Below are 15271 nucleotides of genomic sequence, written 5' to 3'. Positions count from 1 at the left end.
GTGGACCTTCTCGGGTGGGTTTTGGTGAGAGGTTCTGGAACCTGCTTGGGCGCTCACCCCAGGCTGGCTGGCGGCTGGGCCTGTCCCTAGCCATCACCTTTTCCTGCCTAAGGTGCAGCTGCAGGGCCAGGACCCTGGGCTCGTCACTTCATCCCTCCCACCTGCCTTTCTGCCCATCAGCGGAGCAGCCTGTCATCGTCCCTGCAGGGTGGCTGTGGAGCTGAACCCCAGCTCGGCTCCATCCGCGGGGCACTCACTGACTCTCCAGGTCCTGGATGGTGTCGGGGAGGGGCAGTCCCTGGGTCTCCGGGAGGGAGAACAGAAGCAGGCTGGACACGATGGGGATGCCGCCGTAGGAGAGGGCGGGCAGCAGGGGCAGCGCCTGGTGGGCCATCCTGACCAGGGGCCCCATCATAGCTCCCAGGCGGCCTACCGACTGCAGGAAGCCATCCGCGGTCATCCTGTGGGGAAGGGGGCCACGTCACGGCTGCCACTGCAGCAGCGGGGTGCCGGGAAGGGCTGCAGAGTGGCCTTCCCCAAGGCCGCCCACAAATGCTGCCTCCTCCACGGGCCACCTGGATTTTCCCACCTGGTCCTTTAGGAGGACTCTTCAGGGTGTGTCATTTCTTTAGGTGACCAGGGCTCACCTCAGCGCTCCTGGGAGGTCACTGAGTTCAGGTTTCCCCACGACAGCCACAAACTCAGTAAATATTCATCCAAAACAAGCTCAGGAGGGGACGGGCAGACGGGAGAACGGGGCACCACAAGTGGCCCCACGAGCTGCTCCCGCCCTCTGCCAGGCGAGTCTGTCACCCCGAGCCTCAGTCTACCCAACTGTCAGCCGTGGGCTGGTGCAGGCTCCAGAGGCCGGTCCTGCAGCCTTGGTCTGCAAAGGGACCCGAGGATGGCAAGCCCCAGGCAGGAGGCCCCAGTCGGCCTGTGCTGGGAGGTCCTTCCCCGCCCTGGCTGTGGATCCCGAGGTCCCTCCCAGGGCCCCGCCTGGGGTTCCTCTCTCGCCCTGCCCTAACCCTGACGGCCCTTCCAGGCACGCCCAGCCTACCGCAGCGGGGTTGGGAAGAGCTCCGTCCTGTAGACGGTGAGGCAGGTCAGGCTCATCCCAAAGCATCCTTTCCCCAGCACAGCGAAGGCCACGCGCAGGGTCTGCAGGTCTGCACAGAGAAAGGGGGCAGTGGGTCTGCACGAGGGGCACCCGGAGAGCTGCTGGCGGGAGCAGGGGGCCGCGTTCTCCTGCCAGCCCCCCGGCAGGGCTGATGCAGGGCCAGCCACCAGAGCCAGGTGGGGACAGTGCAGAATGAGGTAGCCTGGCCGTGGGCTGGGCCCCAGAAGCCATCTCACTGCCTTGGCCTGTCTGCAGGCACCGGGGGTGGGGGGGCGGTGGCACGGGCCTGGCAAGAAGGTCCCGGTCTGGCTCACTCTGCCAAGGGTCTCGACTTCCCCTCCCACCCCTGGTCACAAAGGGCCTTGAGGGCTGGGGTGTGGCTCTGTGGCAGAGCGCTGCACTAGCATGGGGGAGGCCCTGGGTTTGATCCCCAGCACCTAAGGAAAGAAATAGGAAAATCTTCTAAACTGTCGGGTGAGATCCCCACGGAAAGGCTTAGTCTTTGGAGGTGTTCTCAGTGCAGTGTGTCACTGGGCGCTCGGGTTCCTGCTGTGGCCTGCGGGGTGGGGGGGGGGTGGGACACCGTCTCCCTCCTCCTCCATCAGACCCTCCTGGCTGCCGCGGGCGTCCTCTGCCTCCCTCCCGGTTCTGGGGCTTCACAGCCTCATTCAGAAAGAAGAAAGGAAGACGGGGCCCTTGGCAGTCTCCCCAGATCCCTGCACACGCCTGACGTGCTGTTTAATGAGAGAGAAGAAATGCATGTGCACACACACGCACACGCACACGCACGCACATGGCTCGCACAACGCACACACTCACTGTGCTCGGTGCTCTCTCCGCCTCAGTGTGAGCAACATCTCTACCCACCCCCGTCTGTCTCGCTAGCTGAGTGACCTTGGGCACCAGCTTGGCCTCTCTGAACCTCAGGGGCAGGGCTGGCTGGGGGCACTGGATTCCTGAGCCAGGGCAACAAAGGCGGCGAGTGTGACCGTCAGAGCTGGCGGACAGTGACTGTGGCCACAAACACGCTCCTCCCTGGGGCTGGGGGAGGGGAGGAGGCCAGATGGCCAGTGCGGTGGGGTGGGCAGGGAAGCGGGTCCCTGGGCCTCACCTTGTGGCACCAGCATGTTGGCCAGGATGGAGACGCCGGCCAGGGCCTGGGACCCCGCCAGCGTTATGCGGCGGCCAAAGAACCTGAGCGAGAGGATGGTGGTGGCCCGGCCCAGGAAGTCCACAGCTCCGAAGAGGGCCTGCAGGAGGAAGATGTCCCTGCCCAGGCTCTGCAGGTCCAGGACCAGCCCGTAGTAGGAGAACAGCAGGGAGAAGCTGCGGGCAGAGCCAGAGGTGGGTCCCGGCCCGGGACCCCACCCCAGAGGAGAGGGACCCCAGCCCCCGAGTCACCTCCCATCACCCACGAGGTCTGCCCGTCAGAGCTTGCCATGGCCAGAGCGCGAAAAGCTTGTCCAGTGCAGGACGTGTCTCCCAGGGCCAGGCTCGCCCCAGAAAGAGGCGGGGAGGCCACAGCCTCCAGTCCACACCCGGGCAGGGTGGCAATGGGCTGGGGTGGTGCCTCTGGGGCTCCGTGGCCACTGACCAGCTGGATGACCTAACGCTGTCTTGGTTGGTCCCAAGGCCAGTCTCAGGGGTCTCCATGGGTCAAGCTGTGCTGCCCCTTCAGTGACCCCCAGCCCTCTGGCTTGGTTTCTAGAAGCCAGTCACACAGACGGGTCTCCAGATGCTACATCCTTGAAGTCTTGAAAGACAGGACACTCACCCGGTGGGTCCCCAGGGGACTCTGCAGCCGAGGCTCCTTCAGGGCAGAGGGCCCGTTTCCCAGCCCTCGGGAGTGCTGTCCTCAGCTGGTGGCCACAGCCCACAAGAGCCCCAGAGGCTGGAAGAGCCACCCAGCCCCCAGCTCCTAGACCCCTGCCTGCCTCCCTCCTCTCCGGTGGGCTCCTGGGGGCAGCCCCAGCCCTGGAGCCCCCAGGCATCTGAACCACAGAACCTGGGTTTCCACCCTCCGGAGGTGGGAGTTAGATTTACACTCAGCCCCACGGTGAGGTGAAATTAATCCCGCCCCTTTTAAAATGTGTCCCCATCCTCTTAGGATGGCCGCTGCCCTCAGCCCTGCCTTCTGGCCACGACTACTGCGACCCGAAGCCGGCAGAGCTCAGGGTTTCTATGCAAGTGTCACTTGAGGCCAGCATGAATGGGGCCCAAAGTGGCCAGGACACTCAGGGATCCGGAACCTTCCTCGGTAACAGCTGGGTTATCAGCTGAAACCCAAGAGGGTCTCGGCTCGCAGCCTCTGTCTGCATAACGGAGGAAACTGGCCGGAAAGGAGGGAGCCTGGAAGGTTTTTTGAGTGGGGGGGGTGGGTGGGGGGGGGAGTGGCCCTGGATGTTGGCCTCCTCCTAATGTATCAGAAAAAAATAGGCTAAAAATAAAAGAGTTTAAAAAGCATTTTATCCTATTCTTTGTCCGAGGTGGCGAATATTTGCTGGAATAGCCCGTATGTAGTTATATACAGCACAAAATAAACTTTTTCCCTATCTTCAGTCTTATTTCAAGATAAAATTCTAATCAACCTGATCTTCATTCTTCATAAGCTGTTGGACGTCACTTCAATGGAATTTAAGGGGCTTTTGCAGGTCCCAGGTGGCCCTGGGAGTGGGGCCTAGTGGTGACAGAGCCCATGAGCGGGAAGGCCGCTCAGTTTGGGTTCTAGCGCCAGCTCCATCATCTTGGGTGGGTTACTGAGCCCGCTGGCCTCCACTTTCCCCCTCTGTGGAATGGGGTGCCCTGAGGGGAGAGGCGATGCCCAGCCCAGTTGCCCTCCGGGGTGGGGTGCAGCTGCTGGGTTAAGTCTCCAAGGCCCACAGCAGCCTTGGATGGTCCCTGGCTGCAGCCTGACCAGTGCTGGCTCCACAGCTGGCCAAACCCAAACCAGCCTCTGGGTCCCTTCCACCCTCTCTGCCTGCCAGGCCTCTGGCCTCCTGGGCACTCCTGTGAGGCCTGAGGACACTGTGTTGCCTGGACACTGGCCCATGTCCCAGTCCTGTCTCTGGGAGAAGGGACCAGGACAGCGTACTTCACCATCAGCATGGCACAGGTCCTCCAGCGGAGCATTGGCACCCGGAAGAGGTCCAGCACTGACCCATGGTCCTCTGCAGAGGCCATCTCTTCTTCCATGCTGGACATCAGCACCTCCAGGGAGAACAGGGCACAGTGATGTTGGGACAATGGCCCTGCCTGCCTCACGCCTGGAGTGGTGTCCAGGTGTGGGGAGGGGTGGGCAGATGGTCTTGGCTTCTGGACACTGGTGTGCCCAGTGCTGGGGTGCCATGAGGCAGAGAATTTTCCCTCTGGACCCCTGACGTTTCCCAAGGCCACCTTGCCTGAGTGGAGGAGGGACCTGTTGCCCAGGCTGGCATGCTCCCCTGTCCATCTCCGTCCCCTGGCTGGCTCCAGGGTAGCTACAGCAAGCCACTCCTCAGTGCTCCCTGAGTGTCCACCCTGTCCTCCTGTGCCTCTGGTCCTGCCCACCCTGTGTTCATCTCAGCCCCACCATGACTTCCTCCTTGGAAGCCTGCTCGGTCCTCCCACCCCCAAGAGCTCAGGGTTCCTCTAGTCTCCGCAGCATGTCCCCATCTGACACCTGCTTTCTGGAAAGAGCTACCTTTAAATAAGCACAACCTGTTCCCCAAATACACTAAGAAGTGCCAGGAGGCAGGTGTGCAGCACATGCGGGCTGGCGGTGGGTGGTGCAGGTGATAATGAGGGTGTTTTGTTTTTGGTGGTGAGGATAGTGATGACAGTGGTGAAGGTGATGGTGGTGGTGGTGACAGTGGTGATGGTGGTGACAGTGGTGATGGTGGTGATGATGGTGGTGGTGATGGTGATGGTGGTGACAATGGTGATGGTGATGGTAGTGATGATGGTGGTGATGGTGCTGGTGGTGATGATTGTGGTGGTGATGTTGGTGATGATGGTGATGGTGATGATGGTGACAATGGTGATGTAGTGATTGTAATGGTGGTGACAGTGGGGATGGTGGTGATGATGGTGGTGACAGTGGGGATGGTGGTGATACTGGTGATGGTGATGTTGGTGGTGGTGATGTTGGTGGTGATGGTGCTGGTGGTGATGGTGCTGGTGGTGATGGTGATGGTGGTGATGGTGGTGATGGTGGTGATGGTGGTAGTGATGATGATAATGGTGGTGGTGGTGATGATGGTGATAGTGGTGGTGGTGATGTTGGTGGTGATGGTGCTGGTGGTGATGGTGATGATGGTGATGGTGGTGATGGTGGTGATGGTGGTAGTGATGATGATAATGGTGGTGGTGGTGATGATGGTGATAGTGGTGGTGGTGATGTTGGTGGTGATGGTGATGGTGGTGATGAGGGTGATGGTGGTGATGGTGGTGATGGTGGTAGTGATGATGATAATGGTGGTGGTAGTGATGATGGTGATAGTGGTGATGGTGGTGATGGTGGTGATGGTGGTGATGGTGGTGATGGTGGTAGTGATGATGATAATGGTGGTGGTGGTGATGATGGTGATAGTGGTGATGGTGGTGATGGTGGTGATGATGGGGATGGTGGTGATGATGGTGATGGTGGTGATGGTGGTGATGGTGGTGATGATGGTAGTGATGATGATAATGGTGGTGGTGGTGGTGATGGTGATGGTGGTGATGGTGGTGGTGACAGTGGTGATGATGGCCATGGTGGTGATATTCATGGTGACGGTGGTGACGGTGACGGTGATGGTGGTAATGGTGTTTGCATGGCTGTGGAGATGGGGATGATGACAGTGTCAAGATCGGTGTTTGTAGAGATGCTGACGGCTGTGCTGTTGGTGGAGTAGGTGGAGGCGTTGGGAAATGGTAGTGGGATGGTGCTGATAACACAGGGGGACACCTCAGTGGATGTCCTTTCCCAGGTCAAGTTTCACACTGTGGGTCACAAACAGCAGCATCTCACCTCTATGGTCAGCGTCTTTTTGGCCTCCTTATGGCTGTTTATCCTGGCCACCTTCTTGAGTTCCTGAAGCGCTTGTTCTGGTTTGCCCCTGATAATCAGCCACCGGGCAGACTCTGGCAGCCACCTGTTGAGGAAGCAGGTGCTTTGGTCGGGACTTGACTGTCCCTGTTCCCACTGGGACTCTCTGGGTCATGGGGGGAGGGGCAGTGGGTGGCAGGGCCTCCAGCTGGATGGTACCAAAGACAGACAGGTTTTTCCTCTTGGGTGCTTCCAGTGCCAGGCCAGGAGGCTCAGAATTGGGTCCTAGTGCCTGGCCACCCTCAGTTGCCAAGAACCTTCCCACTTGAGCTGTGCGTCTGGCCAGGATACCTGGGCAGGGGATGTACCCAGAGGTGGCCACCTGTCCAGTGATTTGGGGGCCACTTCTCTAATAGAATGGCCACGTGGTACTGAGCTCATTTTTGTTTAAGGCTCATTTAAAACATCCCCAGGCAGAACTGAGTGACTGCCCTTCCCCAACCTCAGGGACAAACGGGCTGGGAGAAGCATTTCCCTAGTGATTTGCCCCGTGCACCAGGGCTCAGGTGCAGGGAAGCTGAGAAGGACTTCCGGAGGAGTCTGACACCGCGGTTTCAAGAGGCAGCTTGCCAGGGTTCTGATCCGGTCTCTGGTACTCATTGACTGGGTGACCTTGAACAAATGACCTCTGGGCCTCAGTTCCTCTTCTGAAACCAGACCAATAACTTCATCATCCTTATTAGAAGACGTGTTGATACGCCCCTGGTGTTGTGAGCCACACCAGGTAGGCACTGGCCCCACGTGACGAAGGTGACCTAATCTGTACAGTTATGGGATGGCCGCCTTCCTTCCTGTCAATCCTGTTTACAGAATACAAACTCCATGACAGTGGTGACTTTTTGTCTGTTTTGGTCTGATGTCTGGCCTGGAGCAGGAGCTCAGTAAATATTTGAGGGCGAATGTCATCCTCTACCCGCCCACAGCAGGCTCATCAGTGCCCAGCTCTGCCGGGCTCCCTCTCAAGAGAACTTATGGTGACACTAATTTGTATTTGTTCTCCTGTGTCCCTTCCCCCAGTCCCCACACAAGCAGGTGTTCCCAGACCTCAGGAATTTCTGCAGCACCAAGAAGCACAGTGACAGTGATGTGTTTTCCTAGCCAACGTCGGTCCTCATGACTTGATGCCAAGTGATTGGAAGGACCGACCTGGTGTGGGGGACGGGTGTGAGCCAAGGGAAGTCACGCCACCCGAAGCCCAGCCCAGAGGCAAAGGCTGCTCTGGGACTCTGGCGGGAATCCGGGCCGGTGGCCCCAGATCTTCCCATTTTCCAAAAAAAGGTAGAAACATTATTTGTCTTTTTTGAAATGTCACCGGAAACTGCCTGGCGAGCAGGGAGGGCCCAGCTCATGTCATCGTCATCTAGGGCTCCCCACAGGTCAGGACCGCAGCTAGCCAGGGCAGTGGAGTAGGTGGAAGGGACTTCCTGCCACCCCGGGTCCCCCTCAGGAGGACACCCCACCCTGCACTGACCAGGATATCAGGGAGATGGCAAAGAAGGGCACGGACACGGCCAGCTGGAGGTCCCTCCAGTCCCGCAGGGCGAAGGCCAGGCCGGCCAGGGCCATCTGGCCCGTGCTGAAGGTGCATCCCAGTATCGTCATGGAAACAGCCCTCTTGTGGGTCGTGGTCCACTCCACCACTGGAAGGCGATGCAGACGCACAGGTGAGGGTGTGCCCTCCCCCTCCCCCAGGGCAGGGGCACCCCCAAGGGACTCACTCAGCGTTGACAAAGTCAGGATGATGCCCGCTAGCCCGAAAGCACTCAGGAACCTGAGGCTGCAGTAGACGAAGAAATTCGGGGAGAAGACGGTGCCGGTGCTGGTCACGGCCACCTGCAGACAGCACCAGCTCAGCATCGGCTTCCGCCCGAACCTGTTGGGGAGACAAGCAAGCAGGGCCTGGAGGACGAGGACGCGTGGCAAGCGCTTGCCTTTGAGCCCCCCCCCCCCCCCCCTGAGGACAAGGAAACTGGTGCAAAGCCTCTGGAAGCTTCTGGAGCTGCTGGGAGTGCGCACGGAGCACTGGTCTCCATACGCCAGGTGCTGTGCCCTCAGGGGCAGTGTGGCCCGTGGTCAAGAACGTGGGCTTTGGTGTCAGATGCGCCTGGCTTTGAGTCCAGCGCTGCCCTTCCTGGGTGACCTGGGCACACACTGGGATGTTCATAATGACATGCCTCATGGGCTTGCTGTGAAAATCAAAACCCCGAGCAAGGGGGCTGTGGAGCAAGGAGGCCAAGTGCACATGGCCCTAGGTAAGCCAGCCCGGTCCTCACCTGCCCACGGGGACAGGAAGTCCCAAGAGACCAGGCCGACCCCCATCCTGGTGCCTGGGCTCACCGTGTCCTCTAGGCCAGCCCAGCCCCAGATGCGACTCATTCGGTGCAATCACAGTGCACACTGAGCAGGTGGAGCTGGAGGCAGACCTTGGCCTTGCCTGTCTGGACAGCGCCCAGGAGTGTGAACACCAGGCCCAGACCAGGGGACCCACAGATCAATCCCAGCCTGGCTTCCAGTATAGATGGCCCCCAGGACACAGCAACGAGTCCTGGGATGGAGCCCCTGAGTGTGGAACCTGGACCATATGCAGGCTGCCTGGGTCCTGCCGTGCCCAGGACCATACAGCACAGTAATGACAAGTCTGCTGGGCTCCCTGGGGACAGGATGGCGCCTTGGTGGGTTGGGGTGTTGGGGGGGATAGTGCCTGAGCTTTTGTGCTGCCTCCTAGACCTCTAGATCGAGGGCCAATTAGGTATGGTCAGCAGTAGGCGCCTAGCCCAGAGGGCGCAGTGGAAGTGGCTGGACTAGCCTTGCTGTCCACCTGGGGAGGGATGGATGGGCAGGGACAGGCTGAGCTCCCTGGTAGGCGGGTGGCAAACCAGGAGTGTGGATGTTCTGGAAGCTTAGAGAAGGAAGGTTCATCCAGGAGAGCTTTCCTCTCAGCCTCAGGTCTGAGCGTAAACGTGACCTGGTCAGAGGAGGCTCCAGTCCGTCTGCAGATCTGCCCTGTCCTGGCCAGCTCTTTCCTGTCTGCTCGGTAGCTGCGATACCTTTCCGTGGTGACTGACTTACTCACCTGTGTCCTGGACAAGCTGGGGGCTCCCCTCCCCGCCCCCTTCCCCACCCATTTCTCCTGAGACCAAGGGTGTCCCTGTGCCTGGCAGGTGCTTGGCCCATGTGACATGTCCAGGGGAGGCCTTAGGACCGGAGGACAAAGGGGCAGAGGAGAGGCTGGTGGGGAGGTGAGGGCCGCTTGGTGGGGGAGGGGAGAGGCCGCGGGCAGCAGGCCTGTGGCTGCTGACCTGAGGGTGGGGCAGTGGGACATGGGAGAGGGTTCGCTCTGGGGAGCCTGGCCAAGGTCTAAGGGGCACTTTAACAAATATCACCGAGTAACTCTTTAACATGAAAGAGTATCACGTCCTGTATCATCAGAGACACAGGCCACTGGGTCCTCAGCTATGGGTGGGTGGCTGTCAAGGGAGCCGAGCCGAGCAGGCTGATGTGGGGAGTCCCTTACCTTGGCCAGGCAGGGGAGGCACTGAGGAGGCAGAGGAGGAGACCTGGAGGGGCGGGGGTGACGAGCAGCTGTGAGGGACAGGGACCCCCAGGCAGAGCTGGCCTCCCACTCACAGGAGCCAGGAGCATGTGGGCCCAGAACTGTCCCCGTGTTGCCTGAGAGAGGAGGGCTGAGGGGACACCCCATCTCAGGACGTGCAAGACAATGCCGTTGGGGGGGGTGAGGGGCAGGATCTGGCCACTTCAGAGACAGGAGAACAGCCCAACCAGGCCTGCAGGTCCCCCGGCTCTGGCCTTGGTCCACCTCTCCAGGCCTGTGTGACACAGGACATGGCCCTGACCACTAGGCAATGCAGCCCTGGACACAACTGACGCCCTCTGGCTTCTTCCTCTCTGTCAGGCTGCCCTGCGGGCCTCTGCTCGATGCTGCTTCCTCTGGAAACCCCTCCACCCCCCATCTGAGTCCACCCCATCCTGTCCCCGTGGGCCCTGCCCATATTTCTGTTCCACCGCACGTCATGAGCCCGGAGTTCAGAAAACGAGGAGCCTGTTTCTCTCAGGAGGCCGTTGGCTCCCGAGGGCAGGGCGCACAGCCCCGGCTCACAGTAGCTGCTCGGGGCAGCTGGGTGCCGCGGCCGAGGGTCGAGTCCCACCGTCCAGGCTAACAGCATGGGGGCTCAGATGTCAGGTTCTCGGGAGTCTCTGTCCCTGCAGCTCAGGACACAGGGCAGATCTAGGGGCTCCATCTCCTAGGGAACAGGGACTCTCCTCTGGTACCTCTGTGCCTCTGGCCTCTGTGATTCTGATTTGAGGGAGGCCAGAGGGGAGGAGAGACTCACCGGTGGGAAAGGAGGCCCCAGATGAAGAAGCCCACCAGGATCCCGGCCATGTAGACGGACTGGCCCATGGGCTTCAGGTGCCGGGAGCTGCACACCAGGTCCCACTGGAAGAAGAGGAGGAGGCACCTGGTCAGCCACCCACCATGGGTCCCTAGCTCCTGGTGGCAGGCCACGGTGTGGGAGACGGGTCTGCTGGCAGTGACCTCAATGCTCCAGGGTCACCCAGCTGCACAGCGGCATGGTCCTCACAGCTTTGTTTGCCAGGTAGAGGCCATCATAGGACCCTCCCCCCACGACCTAGGGGAAGTTGGGACCAGAGACACGCATTGGAAACAGTGACTGCCACCTAAAAGCTGCAGGGGGAGGGTCTGCTCTGCCCATGTTCCTGGTTGAAACCCGACGGGACACCCCTAGGGGCCTCCTCATCCATCAGTGACCCAGCCCAGGTCCAGACGGGGGTCAACACAGGCAGCCAGGAAGTACGTATGGAGAGATAAAAATTCTTCGCTTGGCCAAACCTTGGTCATTTTCCTGAACCTTCTCCTAGGCCCACCTGGGAACTTCCTGTACAATCTGATTTTAGCAAAGAACCCGCTAAAGTGAGTTTAGCAAGAACATCCCACTCTGAGTATCTGGCGGTTCTTCAGCCTCCCCCGCCCCCTCCAGTGCCGTCTGACGGCCTGGCCTGACTTGGCAGGAATCCTGCAAGGTCGGTTTAGCCACAACCCCCCTCAGCCACTGGTCCCCCCCAGTTCCTCGCCTACACATTGCCCATTTATATTTGGACTGAGCCCAATCTCTGACCCTATCACAATGTCCTGGGTAAAGTCTTCCTTGGGGCACTTTAACAAATATCACCGAGTGACTCTTTAACATGAAAGAGTATCACGTCCTGTATCATCAGAGACACAGGCCACTGGGTCCTCAGCTGTGGGTGGGTGGCTGTCAAGGGAGCCGAGCCGAGCAGGCTGATGTGGAGAGTCCCTTACCTTGGTCACAATGGTGGAGGTGAAGGTGCTGTGGTCATAGACCCAGCCGTCCACACACGGCTCTGTGGCGGCCTGGCTCCAGTTGGTGGCCGTGGCGTTGGGGTCCAGGAGCTGCCACTGTGGCTGGCGGAAGCGGAGACACTGGTGTGGTTGCTGGTCGGGGCCCTGTGGGATGGAGACAGCCAGGAGGGCTTCAAGGGAGAGGTTGGTGGGGGTCTCGGAGCCGTTGTCCGGGACGCGGGCCCAGCAGCGGTGGTCCGGGACGGCAGCGGAGAAGTTCTCCATCAGCAGCTGGGAAGGCATCCAGATGGCAGGGAGGAGCAGGGTCAAGACCTGCAGGGCCTGGAAGAGGCCCATGCCCCCGGTCCCCTCCAGGAGCTGTTCAAATGCCATGGCAGAGCCGGCCCTGGTGGTCAGTGGGCAGGTGAGGGCCTGACCTGCTGCTTGGGACCAGTTGCATATGCAAGATCCAGGTCCCTCGCCCTGACCAGGCTGGGGAGGGACAGTAGTCCTGTAACTAGCTGAGCCAGTCCGGAGAGGTCCTGCAACGGCTTTGAGGGAATTCCTCCCTATCCTGTTCCCAGCAGTGACCTCTCGGTTGTCTCAACACTCCCCGGAGGGGACATCAGCAGGGAGCACCCCCAGTTCCCCAGTCTGCTCCAGCTGCCCAACAAGTTGGGCTCCGGGAGGGCTGAGCCGCCTTCTGGGTTCTCGGGCACCAAGAGGGAAAAGTCAAGTGGGTTAATAAAAATAATTTCTTTAAAAAGACGCACGGCTGTGGTGTTACTGAATGACAGTTGAGAGGGAACCTCTCCAGACTGCTGCCTCACAGGGTTGGTTAAAGTTTCACCTCAGCGTGGGCTCCAGGCTCGGGTGTGACGAGCAGGGTGCAGCGTGCCCGCTGGTCGGATGAGCTCATTCTCTCGTCCTGACCCTTCCCGGCTTTCTCGGTGTGGCCTCCCAGTCGGGAAATCACTGACCTGACCTGAACCCGTCCCCACATCAGTTCAGGGGCTAAAGCCAACTGAGAGCCCAGGAACGGGCTTCCTGCACTGGGCAGGAGGCAGTGGGCACAGGGTTGGCCACCCAGCTGGCGGGAGGGCTCCAGCCTGGCCCTCTTCCTCTCCGTGTGCACCTCCTACCAGGTGGTACCGGGAGACCAGCTCACAGACGGGCTATTTGGGGAAGCTTCTATTCTGAGGTTCCAGATTGCTGCAGTTAGACTGCAGGTCCCCCCTGGTGGGGACCGTACCTACCATTTCCTGGCATCTCTTGGCAGCCCCCTGTGGGCCAGAGCTGAGCAAGCACACGGGGAGGAAGTGGCCTGTTGTCCAAAGCTAGCTTCCAGGAGGGTGAAGCCAGCCCTACACCAACGCCCCACCTGGCTGTGCCTCTTAGTGACAGCCCAAGGCAGGCTGCATGCTCCTGCCTACGGCCCTCAGTCACTCCTTATGATGGCCCAGGAGAGAAATGGTGCTAATTCCCTCAAATAAGGAAACTGAGTCCCAGAGAAGACAGGCAACTGGCCCAGTGTCACCCAGCAGAGTCCAAATTCAAAACATTCACCAAAGCCCAAACTCTCTCTGATGCCCCCGGACAGCCCCTGGGTGCCCTCCAGCCTGTCAAACGACAAATCCCAGCTGTGGGTTGGAACACAGGATTTGGGTCAAAATTAGGGCCAGCCCCCGTCACCTCCCAGAGTGTGAGAGGAAGGCAGCTGAGCCAGTTCCGGAGAGGTCTGAGGAGTGCTGAAAGTGTGGGTGAGGTGTGGGTGGGTGTCTAGACCCTGGACTTCTGAGAACCTCCCCAGAGGGCCTGGGGAACTCGGCCAAGATGGCGGCCAGCCAGGAAGCCAGGGCCTGAATTTCAAAGCCAGGTTCCTTCCTTACTCTGCCTCTCTGGGCTGGAACTCATTCTGAATTTTAAAATAGCAGAGGGAGAGGGAACCAAGTCACACGAAAGCACAGGAGGTCACAGGAGCGGAGCTAATTGGGCCTAGCCACAGCCTTGGCCATCCAAAGGCCAGGCCTCCCGTGCAAACACCTGCACTTCAGCCCTGCGTGGGGCAAACTCCGTCCTCGCTGGAGAAGTTGGACCTGGATGCAACCTGGAGACGCCTCTCTGCCTTCCGACTTCCTGCAATGGAGGGGGGCTGTGCCCGGGTTTGCACACCTGAGCTCGTAGCCCGAACCACAGCCGAAAATGCACGGGTGAGGCTGGGCCCAGTTCCATTTAAAAATAAGCCCCAGGGATTGAGCGGCCTGAGAGGTGGGCCTCACTTCCAGAATCTCTGGCCCCGGGGGCTCCTGGAGTCAGGAATCCATTTCCCTTTCTCCTTCCTCTTCCATATGCTTTTAGCATTTTTTCTTCTTTCCTGCCCTTTGCCAGTCACGGACACCCTAGGCTTTGCTTACAGCAGAAGGTCAATCCTCCCGGATTTGCCAGAAGGCTCCCGGAATCTCCAACTGACTTTCCTCTTCCAGGCCAAGGAATTTTTAATTTTTAATTTTTTTTTTTTTTCCGGTCCCTGGGACTGCTGGGGGCAGGGCTTGGTGCAGCTGCTCCGCCACCTGGTGGTCCCACCTGGAACTGCAACACTTGTAAGAATGGGCTCATCCTGCCTGTGGGGCACATCCTCCAGGGGTACACCCCTTGGGGGAGGAGCAGGCTTGGGGAAGAAGGTGGGTAGCCTCAGATTACAGTCACTAAGCCCCCCATTAGATTACTAAGTCTCATTAGATTAATTTGGGTAAAGTGAGCCCCTGTCACTCAGAACCAGAATTGCCACTGGGGTTGACTTTCCTATCTAAGGGCTCCTTCAAATAAACCCAAACCCAGGCTGGCTGCCAAAGGGCCTGAGGCAGTTCACTTCCCGTCCTTGTCTCAAGATGGAGGCCTGTGGGAAGCCATTCTGACACGTGATTGGGTGGCTCCCGTTAAGGGGCTGTGTCGAAATTCCCGGCCCTTTCATGATGAGAGAGCCCATCCGTGTGGGGGTGTGCCTGACCACTGACCCCGGGGACCCAATCACTGACCCTGACCTTGGAGTGCAGCCCCCCTCAACCTTCGTTGGATGGAATTCTCCCCTGAATCTCTTGTTCCCCAATAAAAGGCTACTCCCCAGCGTGTTCACTCTCTCTCTCTCCTGCTAGCCCTGAGTAATCCTCGCTGCCCTGCTGGGCGGCTAGAGGAGGGAACCAGAGAGGGGAGCCATCTTGGACCTAGCAATAGAAATAAGGTAACTGAGTCTGTGTGTTTTATTTCGATCTCATCTAGCTAACTTTATGCCTAGAACCTCATTAATGAAACCATTGCGCAGGCCGCGTGGTAGAATTGGCGCCCAACGAGGCCTCTGCTTCACCTGGTAAGATTAAAAAGAAAATGAATGAGACTCACAGTAAATATTAGTTATGAGCCAGGAGGGGTGGCACACACCTGTAATTCTAGAGGCCCAGGAGGCTGAGGCAGGAGGATCACAAATTTGAAGCCAACCTCAGAAATTTAGTGAGACTGTAGGCAACCCAGTGAGGCCCTGTCTCAAAATATAAAGAAAGGGCTGGGGATGTGATTCAGTTGTTAAGAGCCCCTGAGTTCAATCCTTGGTACAAAAAGAGAAAAAAATTAGTCATGATGCCTACATCACCATCACCATCATCACCATCACATCTCACCATTCCCACCATTACCAACACCATCATCACCATCATCACCATCACCATCATCATCCTCACCATTACAATCACCA

At 59.1% G+C, this 15271-nt stretch overlaps 1 protein-coding gene across 1 annotated transcript; it reads right to left on the bottom strand.

The window, feature by feature from the left end:
* Positions 1-253: 253 nt before the first annotated feature.
* Positions 254-11919, bottom strand: SLC22A11 (solute carrier family 22 member 11; the record flags this gene model as incomplete). The annotated part of the gene is made up of 9 exons (XM_081269357.1): positions 254-461; positions 1061-1169; positions 2232-2446; positions 4212-4327; positions 6108-6231; positions 7657-7825; positions 7904-8058; positions 10538-10641; positions 11527-11919. The coding sequence occupies 9 exons, from the start codon at positions 11917-11919 to the stop codon at positions 254-256; spliced, it is 1593 nt and encodes a 530-aa protein (XP_081125483.1).
* Positions 11920-15271: the final 3352 nt, after the last annotated feature.

This window comes from Spermophilus citellus (assembly GCF_964194105.1).
Source record: "Spermophilus citellus genome assembly, chromosome: 2".
Taxonomy (NCBI): Eukaryota; Metazoa; Chordata; class Mammalia; order Rodentia; family Sciuridae; genus Spermophilus; species Spermophilus citellus.
The sequence above is the reverse complement of the archived record's forward strand: the minus strand, read 5'-3'. Positions and strand labels throughout refer to the sequence as shown.